Below are 16,495 nucleotides of genomic sequence, written 5' to 3' on the forward strand. Positions count from 1 at the left end.
AAGTCTTTAGTCAGCATAATTACTGCATTATTGACCTTAATGAGGACACGAGGCAGATTTAACCTAAGAAGCTGCAATAGTAGTCTGTAAGTTAGTGAGTGACAGCGAAGTAAAACTATTCACAGTCCGGTTGGGAAGCTCTGGCATTTGTCATCTCTGACTCATGAATCATATTAGGACAGGTTGGGCAGGTACGCACATGAACGTACACTCAGGTTACTCTTAAAAAAAGGTGTGTCAGCTCCACCAAACAGAAACTACAAGCTAGCTTTAGAACTGTTACCAGTGCATTTCTAACAGGGGGATTAGTGTTACAAGAAATATACAACACGGAAGAACACTTACGACTACATTTGCTACTGCGCATTGTTTAGTAGCAGATTATATTTATCGGTATAAATAACAGAACTTTTACATTAAAAATATGAAACTTTTAATCAGCAGGCTACAGCATGTTTGCAAGGATACACATCTTTAATATACAATTTGTCTCTTAATACAAACATGTTAAATGATTCTCAGATGAAAATAAATGGCATTAAGAAACATTACAAATAAAAAAAAAAAACAATAAATCAGCAGAAACTAACAATATGCTTGCTTATCATTCATCTACTGGAAAGAAGACTAAACTGATGCAAGAGAAGACAGGCACAGAGCACATTTGAAATTTAAATCGACAAACCCAGACACTGGTCATGACAAGTAGGTCACTGAGTAAACACAGAACACACAAGTACCTGTTTTGCATCTGGTTTGACAGAAAAGGAGGAGGAAAAAAAAAAAAAAAAGCTGGGGCATAGTTATTCTAGATATGTCAGGGCAACAACGTTCCCTTTCTGTTCATACAGAAAGTGAGTGTACAGCTCCGAAACAAATGCTTTTGTGACAGACTTTGCAATGTGGTTATTTCTAAAGAACTGCAAATACAAAAGATTGAAGGTCTGGTGTAAATGCAATTGTACACTGCACACCAAGTTTTGGAAAGAACACAACTGCTGAAATTGGCTTGTAAAACTCACAGGGACATTTTATTTGCAACACGAGAGGTTCTGTACAAAAGTAAATGTGCTTTAAATATTTACAGCACTTACAGCACACACAAAACATATCCTAAACATACCCTCTGTAATTTAATTCTCCTGTCAGTCCCAGTGCACCTTTTAATGAGTGAACAGAACAAACCATTGCTAAACTGCATTTTTTCCTCTTTCTCCCCAAGAAAAATACAAACAAAAGGGGGACATAGAGGAAAAAACGCACAAGGATTTCATTCCAAACCATCTGTTTAAACCATATAAATTAGATCACTGGCGACACAGATGTGTTCAGTGTTGATTCCTTTCCATCATCAACTTGGAGTTCTCAGTTTTCATGCAAACAGGTGTCCGAAATATCTGGCTGCTACGCTGTGTTCATCACAGAGCCCCCCTCACCCCTCTCAGCCGCTAATGGCCGGTTCAGTCTCTTCTCTGGTTGCACCAAAGCAACATATCTGCTGATAAAGTCCATCTGTTGCCGCAAAATCACTGATGTTCGTCCTTATTCAAAGCCCTCCCCCAGTGTTTGATATGAACCTTGGTGCAATTATTTTCATTCTAATGCACCCAGCAGAACAAGAAATGCGGAAACCAGGTATGGAGGCTACAAACTGAGGCCTAAAACTCATACTTTTCCCTTACTGTGTCCGTGAGCTATGGTAGAAAGAATTGCAATCAGTCCATGTAGTCAAAGTCCTCGGGGATCCCAAAGGCTTTGTTAATGCGACTGTCATCAAAGGCAAACTTCTTCTTTGTCCATGACTTGATCGCAAAAACATTATCTGAAATGAAAAAAAAAAGAAATCAAAAGTGTTATAGTGTTATAAAGTATAAACAGTCTGGGATTACGAGAATATTCTGTGACTCAAGGATGACGTTCGAGTCCAAGAACAAACCATGTGCATCGCTGCTGTTTTGGTGAGAGTTGAATTATTTTGGCTGAAGATTTGATGATAGACAAAACTTCCTCAGCACCTGAGAACATTTGCCACCAGTGACCATCGATAACATCCGGAAATAATTTAGGCAATTAGGGCGAATCTGATGTGTGTCAACAATGGTCTTAACAAGGGTGGGCCACTCTCTGCTAAAATTCCACTTTGTGATAAAGAATAATGGCATGAGTGCACCAGTATTTTGCAAATAAATCGTGCTTACTGCAGATCTGATACCATATATTTTTCCGGTAGATTTGTGTGTGGGGCGTCTAGCAACGCTCCTAACTGAGAGGTGGTCGGAGGCTCTCTATTGTATATGTGTTGTAGTATAAAATGTTATCAAAGCTGGTGATTTACAATAAAATAATTCTTGAATCTGATGATTTATAGTGGTGAATTTATCTTGATAGTCTAATGTGAGAATACAGTTTTGTGTACCAAAACGCATAAATATTCAGTTAATATGAGTGTAGTGCATTTACAAACCGACTTGGTAACCTAAGTAGTCTAGATAATAGTAATCAATCTAATGCAGGTTATTTTATGGTCTATAATGAGTTTCTTTGAATTGAGGGAAAGCTGTGGAATGCGTCACCCATCTAAAGAGTACATAAAACAGCTTCCTGTAGAGTAATACCTGTCTTATCACGAGCTAAAGTCAATAAACTCTGAATCATGCTATCAGGAATGCCTTTCTCCAAAGTCTTGCAAAATAACTACTCCAATGTTGATATGAAAATCTGCAGTTAAAGTGCATGTGATCAGATGTGTCAAGGCTTGTGTGCGAGTGTGTGTTTTTATGTGGGTGTGTCTCGGTGTGACGAGGCTGCAGGTTAAAGCATAATTTTTTGAAAAGGAAAGTCTCGAGCAGAACAAGATGCAGCCACAGGCAATCCAGCACATTAAGCAGGATTGCTGTTTGCCTGTAGGGGTCTGTTGTGACCTGCTAGATGAGACCAGTGTCTTGACTGGTGCACTGAAATAACGCCAGCTACATATCAACAGCAGCAGTGCATGTATGTTTTGTGTATAAAAAAGGGCACACAGAGATGGAGCCACCTCGTCCACTGCCTCCAAGAAAAAGTGACCTTCCAATGTTTCCATGGAAAATATGACCGACTGTTGTGTTGATTTTGGTCATTCATGCAACTGGTGAGCACGATATACTGGGCATCACGGTGAAACACAGGAAAGAGCCGAGCTGATGCAGACAGTGCTGTGAGGAAACGTTTTTTTTTGCTCAATGCTGACCTAAAGTGCTTGTTTAGTAGTGTCCACCACACATGAGGGAAGTACAAGTCATGGAAGCGGCAGCAATGACTCATAGTTTCTTAAAATTAGTATAATTCTATGTGAAAATGTGCCAACTAAAACATGACTGACATGCCTGTGTTGACCAGCTGCAGAAAATGTTACCTGAAGAGTCAAAACACCACAGGCCTGACTGGGTGCCATTATCCCCAAAGGTCAGCTGTCTCCAAGGTTACCACTCAGGTCAACGAATGCACACACAAAGCGCTGACTACCAGGAGGCAACATGCTGGACACAAAGTGCCATTACAGCTCGCACTGTATTGTGAGCGCTTTAAAGAGCAATCACTGGAATAAGCAGTCACAGTCATCACAGTCAGTCACAAGTTATCCTGAATATTCAGAGGCGCCTTTCTGCAATAACTGTTATGTCGAACAACACTGTTGACAGAAAATTAATCAGCTGTTTTGATTCATTATCTGTGTCCTAATTCAGCATCCTTCAGAGGATTTCTGCTTTTTCTTCCCCAGCTGTACCCGCCCTTACCGTAGCGTCACAAAGCACCTATTCTGTTGCCTAGCAACTTTGACAACACATAACTTTTTAAAATGTTTTCATTACAATAGGAGAACCTATTGGCACTGCTGTGATATAATCGGTTTTCAAATGCAGCCTCCGAAGGATGTGGCCCCTGAATTGGGACACAGCTACAAATAATAATAATAATAATAATAATAATAATAATAATAGTATCTTCGGGTTTCAGACTGTTGGTTGAATAAAAACAAACAATCAGAAAACATCACATTGGGTTATTCGCATGTTTCACTATTTACTGACATTTTACAGAGCAAACAATTAATTACTCATTCTGGAAAATTATTTGCAGATTAATTGATAATGTAAATTCATAGTTTAAGTTACATCCTGACTAATGATGATTATTTTCAATATCAATTATCTGCCTGAATATTGCTGCGATTAATCAACCAATCATTTGGTCTATAAAATGTCAGAAAACATAAGACAAGGAAAACCTGCAAATTCTCATAATTAAGAAGCTGGAAGCATAAGATGGAAAATGACTTCAATTGTTAATCATCAATCAAGAATAGGTGTCAATTATCTAACTCATGATGATTCCAGACTTATTACATGTGTGTGTTTTTAAAAGATAAGATGACCTACCTGTCCACCTGGAAGCAGCTTCTTTTGCTACAACATTTGACTTTCCTGCAAAACAAAATTTTTTACAATCAATACGTGCATCGTACACGATGTCTGCAATGTGTGTTTCTTTCATTTTATCAGGCCAATGTAACATCATTCCCTTCAGCCAGTTTTGGATTATTGCTCGAAACAAGTATCATCATATCTCTGTGATGAAAAGGTAAAGATGAGATTACCGCTAAAATGATGAGTTACCCTTAATTTCAATGTAAAAAGAAAAGTGTGATATTACAGGTGATAGAAACAGAACATCATTACAGCATGATCCATTTACTAAGTAAGCTTTGCTTCGTTGGTAACCTATATTTATGAGAGAGAGACATGTTAGAGACTAACATGCTATGTGTTTTTAAAACAGGCTGAACATATAAATGTTTGATGTGCATCGTTCTCAGAGCAGAAAATGCTTTCTGCAACAAATCACTGAACACAAGACAGAAAACATACGTTGGGTCAGTGATGTGACGTCTGGATAGCAGCGGCCACACTGTATGAAAAAGTAGTATACTAATAAATTAAAGTGGACAGTTTAGCATCCACTTCTGCTGCAGCTGGAAAGAGCCCATCTAGAAACCTGGAGCGGAATAATGTGCTCCAACTGAACAGCTCTCTATTTCTGAGTGATATATCTGGTGATCTATAAAACGGAGTCCTAAACAACAGCAGGTAACATCATTAAGCTGCTAGGCACCTGGAATAATGTCTTTAACTTTTAGCAGTATTTAAAAATTTATTGATTCCATGACCACTATCCACAGACACTGATTTGGCTGCTGTACTGGTGGGACTGGGCTCCGGCCGCTGAAAAAAAAAAAACCCAGCCAAAATATCTGGTATAGTTGTCACAGCTGGTGGCATAAACTTTCTCCACACCATCTCTATGGTTACATCAGCATATACTAAAAATGCCTCAGTTAAATCAAAAGTTGATATCCACAAAAATAAACATGAGCTCTAAATGGGAGAGACTGAGAATTTATGGCTGAGAATTTGGACGGCAAGAGAAACACACCTCAGCGGTACAAGCAAACGTCTCAACCACCAAACAGACCTAGCAGCTGTCGAGGCAGACTGAGCTCTGACTGTTGATTTGCTTACCTGCTCAATTTGTTTTTATTAATTTTATCAGTTTATTTGGCAGGAAAATCAACAGAAAGAAGAAAGTTTAAAAGAGTCTGAGTGACCCAATGAAAATGTATGTGTTGCGTCTGGCCAAATGTTAAAAAGGCATACTAAATGCTGATTGAAACAACGTCATATAAAATAAAATAAAAAACAAGACAATAAATACCACACACAAGATAGTAAAGTACACATCCAATGATAAATGATGCCACAGAGTAGGGCATGGTGGTTCCCTATAATCCATTCATAACAAATGGAAAAGAAAGAGGAGAGGAAAGATGATCAAAAACAAGTTTTCCAAAAGTTATAAATAATTCCAAAAAAATATTAATACACCTGCAGACTTTTTGGTTTTCCCTTAACATGGTTGTAAATGTCTGAATACATGTCCAACTCTTAACTCACATACTGTCATACTCGCCATGCACATAGCTCGGGTTTCTTTGAGGTGCCTTTTACCCTTCCCATGTTTTTAACCTCACCTGTAACCACAGCAACTTATGGGCGTAGCAACAACTACTGTCACAGCAACATTTTTACCTGACAAATCCAATCAAATCAAAAGGCTGTCTGTCCACTCACAGTGAGCATGGCTGTGTTTTTAAATTGTACTTTGGGGGTGTGGCAACCACTGTCAAAGATTCTCAGGGCTGGTGACATCTAAAAGAAACCCACTACACAATAATTAGTTTAAAATAAAGAGTGGTGTGGGTTTGGTTTAATGAGAACAGAGGTAGAGGAAGTCAGTCAAACTAGGGTTAGCCAATTTTTGATGCTTGACAGACCCTTTAGTATTGACTGGAACAGCTTTTAGAAAGCAAAACTAAAAGTGTGTTAACTTTATTGAGATTGGTTGAGTAATTTTCATCATTTTCTCACAAAGTCAAACATGAAAACCCTTAAAATAAAATGTGTAAATTGCTCAAGTGGGTGTAATAATGTTGTTGCAGCAGTGTCTCAGCTTTTAAGACGTTCTCGGTGTCACATCTGCATGAACGTAAGCATGATCAGGTCTGAGCCCATTCTGCAAGTTCAGTCTAAACCCCCCAGTAGACATAACATAGGGTCATACACTCTCTGCATAGCTGCACAAAGCTCTCAGCATACAATTCAAGATGGTTATCTGTAACACAGCTGTATGTGTGTGTGTGTGTGTGTGTGTGTGTGTGTGTGTGTGTAGTAATGTAGTTCAAAGAGAAGAAAATGAGACCTGCAGGCAAGTGGAGACGGTGATGAATGTGAAAACAAAGCACCAGAGACTGAAAGTAAGAGAAAGCTTCTCCTTTCTCTCATTAACTACCTCATCTTTCTAATTTGGGTGCCTCATGTGTATTCATGATCTGTATTACATCACATAACTTTCAACGCACACAATACAAGTACAAGATGAGGCCGAACATTCACTGCGCAAAGGACTGAAAGTTTTACCATGGCCTCAGCTTTCAGTGAGAAGAGCCTGATCTAGAAAGAGTCAGGCCGTTTACTTTCACCAGATCAACACAAACCACTGCCCCTGAGTATAAATATAAACAATATCCAAGTTTCCCTTTCAAACAAGATCATATGATCAGCGCAGTCTGACGTTTAATACTTTCACTTTATTCTACTTAAATGTTTTTACTCTATTTACATTTGTTATTTTGCCATTTTTTTAGACAGCTTTAAAAAAAAAAACTGGGCTTTCCTGGGGTTGGAGTTTGGACTCCAGCAGGAATTTTCAAATTGAACTTGTTGTGTCACAAAGCTACTAATGCAAACTTTACTGTATTATCTACTATCTCAAATATTCAGCCTGTACTAAAAACTATCAATGTCAAGCTACAGTATCCCCTCTACATTTACTGTGTCTGTCACATTCAATTTATATTTGAATCTAAGTTAAGAAAGCCTTTTTAGAAATTTCAAACAATTTCATCAAACATCAAAATGCTTAATTTGAACTACAAACACGATGAGTGACAGTCAGTGGACAAGACAACAGTGTCATTGTTGAGTGGAAAAAACCAGCAGGGCTGTGTGCAGACTAAATGCATGTCTGGTCTAACACTTGAACGTGCAGGTAAACAGGCCAGATATTTTTATGACACCACACATGTTACGTGTGTACTTAAAGTAACATACCACCCTTTTTACCACAGGTCACCTGTAACATGAACACAAAGCAATGTAGCATTTTTGTAATACCACTAATAGCTGTGTGCATTGTGTAGCCATACCATAAAAGAGGTGTGCGACAGCCAGTAAATGACTCATACCTAGCGGCCCTTTCTTTGTTTTCAAAGCTTTTAACCTGATCTCTCTGAGCTGAGAGGTCAGAGGTCACAAGGTTCATTTTAGACAGCAATTAAAACTGAAACCAGAACAGAGTCCGTTTTAGCAGCAAGGCTCCTACTCTTCACACCTACTGTCTTATAAACTCGTAAGTTTGTGGTTGAATCTGACAGCTTAAAGCTGACATAAGAACACTTCTGGATGTCGAGTGACCACTTGTCATATGTTCTCACTTGTCATATGTTCTCACTTCCTTCCTCACATTTGATATTAACCGTGAGAAACTGTGACTCTGCTACCCAACCACCAAAAAGCATGCTTGCTCTCAGCAGTACAATTAGAAAAGAGTTCTGCTGTGGCTGGTACCTGCACCACAATACCTTGTCCTGAGTTCTTTGACAGAGGAAGATAAACTGCATCCAATTGTCTTTGAGAGGATTGTTTATTCTACATGTTATTGACCAGGCAGTAATGCAAGCATGTCTTCATTAGTATATATGAAGGTGTACTGGGTGGTCAATACTGTCTACGTCCCCCGGTCACCATTGAACTTAACCTAAAGCTTCTGTATGGAACTTTTTTTCTACTATTTTTGGTTGAAATATGCTTCAAACCATATCTTCTCTGACGCAGACTCATTGAACAGTCTGGCAACAGTGCAGACGTCTTCCCCATTAAAAGTTTTTGAGCAAGCCCAACCCTTCTAACCAATCAAAGAGGGTCAACATCACGGGTGGGAGCTCACGGCTGTCAGTCAGTACATGAACGCGCTTCTGGTCCACTACTCCTCTCGCATCGAGGCTTCCAGCTAGTATAAGCTGCTGGACGATGCCTGCATCGACTGAGACGGCATACGTAACGTGTATGTAGGCGAAGGACTGGGCAGCAGGGAGAGGGAGGAGTGGGAGGAGTGTGGGGGAGTGGAGTGACTAGGGGGTGCTTTTGAGTCTCATGCTAGTGCTAGCTAGATTTCCAGCACCATATTGTGGCTTTAAGCAGTTGGATCCAGGTATGTCTTCAATGCATTTAGATGCATTCACACCTTATTCAGAGCCGCCTGAACATCCAAGATAGTGTTCAGTGAAATGCGTGAAAAGGGAAACTGGAGATGTAAAATATGTTCTGCCACGTCCTGCTTATGTTTTCTTTTTAGCACTATGAGTAGGTGCTTTTGATTGGCGGCCAAGTTCACTGCAGAACTGCTTATTGATGGATTTTCTGGGTGCTGTTGCCATTAATGTACCTATCTCTGTGTTGAAGTGATTAAAGCACTGAACAGCTTAAACAAAAAGGTGAAAAATGTTAACGTCTGCCAAGTGCACCAAGGTTTTATTTTACCACAGCAATATTTGCCAGTTTATGGGAGGCTACACTGAAATAACCCCGCTTATAATGCAGAGCTTTGTGTTTATTACCCGGTGTGAAAGCACTTCATGGTAGTTTTACTCAACCAGAAGCTCCTCAAGTGCTTCTGTTTCCTTGGATTTTGCCCAACTCAGTCCCTCATTTTAACAAGAGATCCTCCCTAGTTGCAAAACAGCACCATCTGCCTCCATGAGCACAAAAGCTACTGAAACCTTTGGCTACAGTGACTAAATACACTAACTAAAAGCTTGCTGTCCAATGATTTTTAAGAATTATCACCTGGCTTGTAATAATAATAATAATACATATATATAATAATAAACCACTTTATAATGTCACGCAATCAGCACACTGGCCCTGCAAAATATCACTCTGCTAAAGCTTGTGATAAAATAGATGTAATACAATTTCAGCCAACGCCATGACATAAAAAAATGACCACAGATTTAAATCGACGCCTTTCTCACATGGCCTCAAACATTTGGTCATTTAACGGACTGTGTGGCCTTTCACAGTGGGCCGGATTTCTCTGGTCAGTGATTGGACGTGATCTGATCGCTGTTAAAGCTCAAAAGTGACTTTTTTTTTTTGGAAAACACAGTCAGGTTGTGACTGTACTCACTCATCTCCTCAACGACCTCTGGGTCACATTCCCTGTACTTCTCCAACTCGGCCTGCTGCCCAGTTCGCTCCTCTCTCAGAGCCTGCAGTTCCTTCAGCAGGGAGCTTCTCTCCTTCTGCACACACAGACACAGACCATCTTGTGAGATTTATTTCATCAGTCTAACTGGCATGTATCATTCATTTTACATTATTCACTTTGTCAAAATAAAGATAGATCTTTCCATATAAAGGTGGAGTTAGAACATGAAAACCTTCTTACTGTATCTTGACGTCCTACTTTGGCCTTTTCAACCAGTTTCTGTAGAGACACTTTCCGCTGTTTTGCTTCAGAAATCTTTAAAGTAAAAAAGTGTCACATCAGGTAAAAATATGACATCAAACTGCTTTCAAAGTAGAATATGTTTTTGGAAACTATTTATAAACTAGAGAAGGGAAATGACACATCTCTTACACACACATAGATATTCCATAGTCAAATTATACGGCAGGCAAGACGATATAACAAGGTAGATCACAGAACTAAAAATACCAATAAATAAATAACTAAATAACATTTATCAAAACAAATCAAGTATCCTTCCCAATGTTTTTGTGATGTTGCACTTTTTGTGCTTTTTGATTGTGGAGATTACCAAGAGCTGCATAAAAGCTGCCCACAACGGTTGAAAAAGCGTCTGAAATTGGAGACATTGTTAGTTGTTCTTGATTTATGAATGTGACATTTCCCTCGTAGACACAAGTTTTAGAGTCAGCAGTCACACTGTTATTGGATTTAACAGATAAAAACAAAAATCACATATACTGACAAATGAATTCATTTCCCGAAGACGCGTCAGATCAAAATTTATGGGAATAGCATCAGTTAAAAAGAATATGTAATAATGATTCTATTTCAGATTTACAAAATGAGTATAATGGAGAAGCATCTTTATATTTACTGATGGGTTTGTTATGATTTCACTGTACTCTGCCATAAAAACAGTACTAAATTCTATAAAACTGTTCATGACATTGCCCAGCAAGAAAGTATTGATTGGTCTCAGTAATTGTTTCACCTCTCATAAGTTTTGCCTGTAATGAATACACTCTTAAACTTTTAATGGAAAAATGAGTGCTGACCAGAGCGTTAGAGATTTAATGACTCATCAGCATTAACATACAAGTTTGTAATCAATCTGGCAGAAACGGACGGTGCTATTTTGTAATCTGTTTGCAAATTTTACCCCCACCAAACATCACGTCAACATCACCACATCAAGTCTACAAATTTACATTGCCGTCTTAAATAGATGGTGGCATTCAAAAAGTCACACTTAGCATAAAGGTTGTGGTATCTCACTTCCGGCTATGCAGTATACTGTTATGCTTGTGGTGCAACCAAATTTCAAGATTGACGGACAGATTGCAGCTTCATAACAGTTCACTTCTGTCCTACATATCTGGTGGCGAACGTTCTGTTTGGAGACACCACCCTCACACCATCTGTCTACCAGGCAGCAGGAGCGGGAAATGGGTCATCTCAGATGACGAGAAGTTCAGGCCTTTTAACTTTCTGTGATGACAGAGCTCTCACAAAAGCCACCAAGTGTTACATGTTTTTGAATGGGTTATTTTGAATGTAAAAAATGTGAAAATCAGATTTAAAAAAAAAAAAAAAAAAATCTGTCTATAATTTATCCAGTTTTGTTTTTACTTAGAGGAACTTGACCGTAACCAGCAGCTCATTTGTGTTTTCTTCCCATTTTTCTCTTCACTCTCTGAGCTGTTCTAGTCACAGGCCAACCTCATTTACTGTAGACTACAGTGAGCAGTGAGCTTATAAAGTGAAAATAAATAAATAAATAAAAAATAATAATAATAACAACAATAATTATAATAATGTTTTCCTTTTATAGAATATATGAATTTTGGAATGAATCAGGAATCAGCATGTGTAATATATGTAACACCATTTTATTTTACATTGCATTAAATTATCTATATTGCAACATCACACTATATTATCATAAAAATACTATATCAATATTATTGTGCTTTTATATTCCTAAATTATATTCTTTATCATAGTATTTGCTTTAATGTCTGTTATATATACACTTCATAGTATTGTATTGTTACTGTATAGTGTGCGACTGTGTACATTACATAACTTCCACATATATTATATTTAACATTATATACTTTTACAATATTATATATTTTCTTATTATGCATAATAGTGTTGTTATTTATTGTTGTTTAAATACCTACCTTCAGACATTTGACTTGATTTTATTTCTGGAGATCCATGTATCTCTTTGCTGTATACATCAGCAGACTCTGAGACGTGAGGGAAACATGCCTGACTAAGACTGAGGGGCCTCACCTGTTTCTGCAGCTCATCAAGTTTGTGCTTGCGAGCGTTTAAGGCCTTGCTGGGGAAGGCCCAGTAATAGTTGGATGTACCCACTCTCTCACAGTCCACCATGTTGTCATCCACCAGGCTCTGCAGCACTTCCTTCACAGACATGGGAGCTTAAAGCAGCAAACAGAAAGAGAAACAGAGAGAGAGAGAGAGAGAGAGAGAGAGGGGGGAAAGAACACCTTCCACATTAATAGGTCAACTGTCCTTTATTTTCCATCATTACACTGTGTTACCAGCAGAGTTGATGCTATTTTTGGATTACTGATTTGATTTGTGAACAAGTGATTCATGGCGAAGGTACAACCAGGACAAGCTCTATTTGGTGCTACATTTTGCTATTTTGCTGCAATATTATCCATAAGGATTAAAAAAAATATATATAAGAAAGAAAACTAAACCTACACATCCGCAGCCTATCTGGCCGTTTTATGCTCTTCTGACAGAACATTGCATGAGAGGATGTAACAGAGCGGAGTAACATCTTGAACAGTGTCAGCGGTGAAATGTGATACTCCCACACGTTTGCTCAGCCGGTCCGCTGTGAAAGTGAAAGAGCTTATCTGCTGTGTTGAGGGGCTGAGCTGCGCCGAGTCCTGTGAGGATACTGAACAGCAGCAAAAATACAAATGAGGATCCACAGTGGAAAGACAGCCTGGATGGATTGACCAAACTCTGTATGTGCTTAACTACAACAGTCTTTTTGAGCCACGTGTCTCCGTTTTGTTCATGTGACTGTAATAACTTTCTGCCCCTTTTAAAACTATTCTGGCTTGTAATCATTACCACTCTCCTTCTCAGTTTAGCTGAGATCAATCCTTTGGTCCCTTTTTGTTGTATTTTCTCCCTTTCTGCAGGAAAAGGTGCCCACAATGCAATGCTCTTGTTGCACCCTTCCCCCATCACTCAGTAACTACACTATACCCGAGTTGGGGGGTCAGAGACATGTGCTTTTAATCACAGCACCAAGATCCAGTTTCACCAGATTAATGTTTTGTCCAGTTTAAAACAAAATCCCTCTTCAGTTCTCCCAGACACACAACACGGGCCTGTGCCTCTGCAGGGCCGAGCACTTTAAAAGCTTGTAATTTATTTTTTACACATTTTCCCTCGATACTCATAATATAAGACTCCATGTTGACATTGAGGGAATATGTCTCATTTAAAAACCCAAGGCTTTCAGCAGTGCTCTGCACTATGAGATTATCGCTATTGATAGGTCTGGTTCTGCTTATACAGACTGAATATAGCTAAGACGGTAACAGCTAGCCCTCGTTGCCATGGTAATTCTGCAAGCCTGTCAACACAATGTTTTTAAGAATGCATGAGGCTGCAATGCCTGTTGACAAAGACTGTATGGCAGACAGTGGTAAGCAAATAGTGGACTGTGGCCCGAATCTGGGACAACCAACAAAAACTTTTGGCCTCCTAAATGAAAGATTAAATTTTACCTTTAATAGTTTGCATTAAAACATTTGCATAATCTTTAGGTAGCAATCTAAATACAACACTGCTTACTGTGTGTTGATAACCTGTCATTTACATTTCACAGTCTTGTAATTCAATACAAAGCGCACATTTGCGTATACAAGTTATTTTATTCAAAGTGAGCTTTGACATAAGCTGCTGTAACTCTGTTAACCTTCACTAACTATGCAACAATAAATAGCTCTAGGCAAAAATAAACTTGAGAGAAGTGTTCACTGTTGAGTATCTCTCAAATATCTGCAGTGTGACTGGACAGTAGAAAGAACTGTATAAAAAAAGTCTAGCAGTAACATGAAATATGACATCAGTGTCATAAATGTGCATGCAGTGCAAATGCAAAACCACTATGGTCTATGAAAATATAGTATATAAGAATAATCAGTCTCAAAACATTTTAGTGCTTTATGGTTTTCCCAGGGTTTCTGCAGGCTTCACCAAGTTAGGACTTTAAGACCATAAATTTACTACTTCCCCATAATAATATCATATAATTAATATTATAATATCATCAATCATCATTAAACACGACCTGGACGTGGGTAAAGCAGCAGAAAATGAACATCTGATCTGGAACAATGGTATTAGACATTTTCCAGAAGGTTTTTGCTAAAATCAACATTACTGCCTACAGAAGGCTAGAAACAAATATTTAAGACCTTTGTATATGACATATAAAGATTTTTTATATAAAGATTTTAAAGGCCATTTTGGAGGAGACCTTTTCAGACTTTTCATGACCTGAGTCTGTTCTCTGTGAGAAATCACACACTTACTGTTGAGACTCAGCTCCCACATTCATGTTTCCTTCTCTAAAAATAGGGAGTGATGTCTCTACTAACCTTTAGATGGGGAAATGTACAAGAAAAAGATTGTACATAACAGGCAGCTGGGGACATGTGGACAGACCATTTAACAGTTCAGTGTTAATGATGTTGTTCTAATAAAACTGTTGATTAATACTCACTTATGCCCTTTGTTTTAGGAGCGATCTTCTCAATGTCTTTCAGCTGAAAAACATCTTTCTAGAAAGAGGATGAAAAAATGTGTTCAAGGAAATACATTTTTTGTCATAGTAATTGAAAAAGAAACTATTTAACAAATATCTAAAACTGTGTCAGTATTGTGTTTTAGCTGCACTTTTTGGGTTTTTTTGGAAATTAACAGTGTGTGTGTGTGTTAATTTCCAGTGTGTGTATAATGCTGTAATGTTGTAATGCTGAAATCTTGAAAAGTTTGTTTAATCGTAGTTCATTCTTATTAACTAGCCAAATGACTTATGACTAATGTAAAGGCTTAAATTTTGTATTTTTTATTAATCTAGCTTCAGAAAAAGTATTATATTAAGAATTTCAAAAATTTCGAGATGTATCTATTTCAAGTTTTCATAAATCACTCGTTGAATTGCATTTCTGTAGTGTGTGTTGCATGGTGTGGCCATGGGAAAACTCACCGATTCAAAGAAAATCTCCATCATGCGAGTTCTCTTCTCCTCCAAACTCAGTCCTTTCTTCTTTGACTGTAACAGAAAGTTTAATGTGACTATTAAATGACAAAGCAATGGCATTTTGGGGACAATAAAATTATATATGAGAGATTGGTTTCTACCTCACGAACACCTTTTATTTAGGATGCAACAACAACAGCAAAGGACTTTGAAATATGAATTTAACATGCAGACCAGTGATCAGTACAGGTGACTTCTATGCTTTATACACTGTACGTCTGTGCTTCTGCATGAGTGTTGTTGTAGTATCACTTCCAGCCACCAGTGGCAGCACCGAGCAACGCAACAGCCGTGGAAACAGAAGAAGAAAGTTAACAAGCGGGTTCATGGAAATGAACCACCCGCACTCTATCGGAGTAAAGCGCGTTTTATAGCTTTGTATTCACATGACATCGACCACTTCCCCCCGATAACTCACTAAGTCCTTCACGCTCCCTGAACTGCGTTTGTAAATCCATCGGTCCCCCGTTAAGGAATTTAATGAGTACTGGATGTCCGAAATAGATGTCAATCGGTACATGACTGATACTAACGTTGGTAAACCGATCTGACTTGTGGCTAATACTGTTGGTGGTGCAGTGGCAAGTAAATTGGAACAATTTAGCAAAATGTATAATGTTAAATAAATCCCGTGTCTGAGCTCGGTATCATTACTTCCCTTCGTTACCGCTGGTTAGGAGCTAACTCTTGCTAGCCTGTACGTAAGCGTCGCTGCATCACATAAACTACAGGTAAAGGTGAACATCTACTTACCATTTTGTTGTGCTGGTTATACCAATAACATCCAAAGACATGAATCTTTAGATGTAAACTAGCGATCTTCTTCGTATGTCTATAATCCAAACAAGAGGAATATCAGATAGACAATGGGCATTACTGAATTTCCCGCGGAAGGCTGTGACGATCAATATTGCCTTCACTGCTCCTCGTAAACTTCAAAACTTAACTTGAAGAAAATACATATCAAAAATCATCATAAATCAGTGGACTTTTGCTTATTCATAGCGTTAAACTCTGACATAATTTTACCATCATTTGTCAAGTTTTTTTGTTTGTCAACAACCTTAGTTAGTTAGTATACAGTGGCATAGAAGATGAAGGAATTACAAGAAAAACCAGTAATGAACATGGGTAAATGATAATAAAAACAGGGTTCAAAGCATTGTTGATGGCTTTCTGGTTTTCTGACTTTAATGCGGCTGGTAGATTCATACTAAATGTCCAATTTTGAAGTCATCAGTAGCTTGGTCGCTACAT

At 38.3% G+C, this 16,495-nt stretch overlaps 1 protein-coding gene across 1 annotated transcript; it reads right to left on the bottom strand.

The window, feature by feature from the left end:
* Positions 1-499: 499 nt before the first annotated feature.
* On the bottom strand, positions 500-16,097 carry mnd1 (meiotic nuclear divisions 1). The gene is made up of 8 exons (XM_022738314.1): positions 15,992-16,097; positions 15,185-15,250; positions 14,699-14,756; positions 12,211-12,359; positions 10,105-10,179; positions 9,844-9,958; positions 4,419-4,463; positions 500-1,822 (listed from the first exon to the last, which is right to left on the bottom strand). Exons 1-8 carry the CDS (start codon positions 15,992-15,994, stop codon positions 1,716-1,718), a joined length of 618 nt encoding a protein of 205 aa, XP_022594035.1. The 5' UTR covers positions 15,995-16,097; the 3' UTR covers positions 500-1,715.
* Between the last annotated feature and the right edge of the window lie 398 nt (positions 16,098-16,495).

Source organism: Seriola dumerili, unplaced genomic scaffold, assembly GCF_002260705.1.
Source record: "Seriola dumerili isolate Sdu_G_001 unplaced genomic scaffold, Sdu_1.0 BDQW01000035.1, whole genome shotgun sequence".
Lineage (NCBI taxonomy): Eukaryota > Metazoa > Chordata > Actinopteri > Carangiformes > Carangidae > Seriola > Seriola dumerili.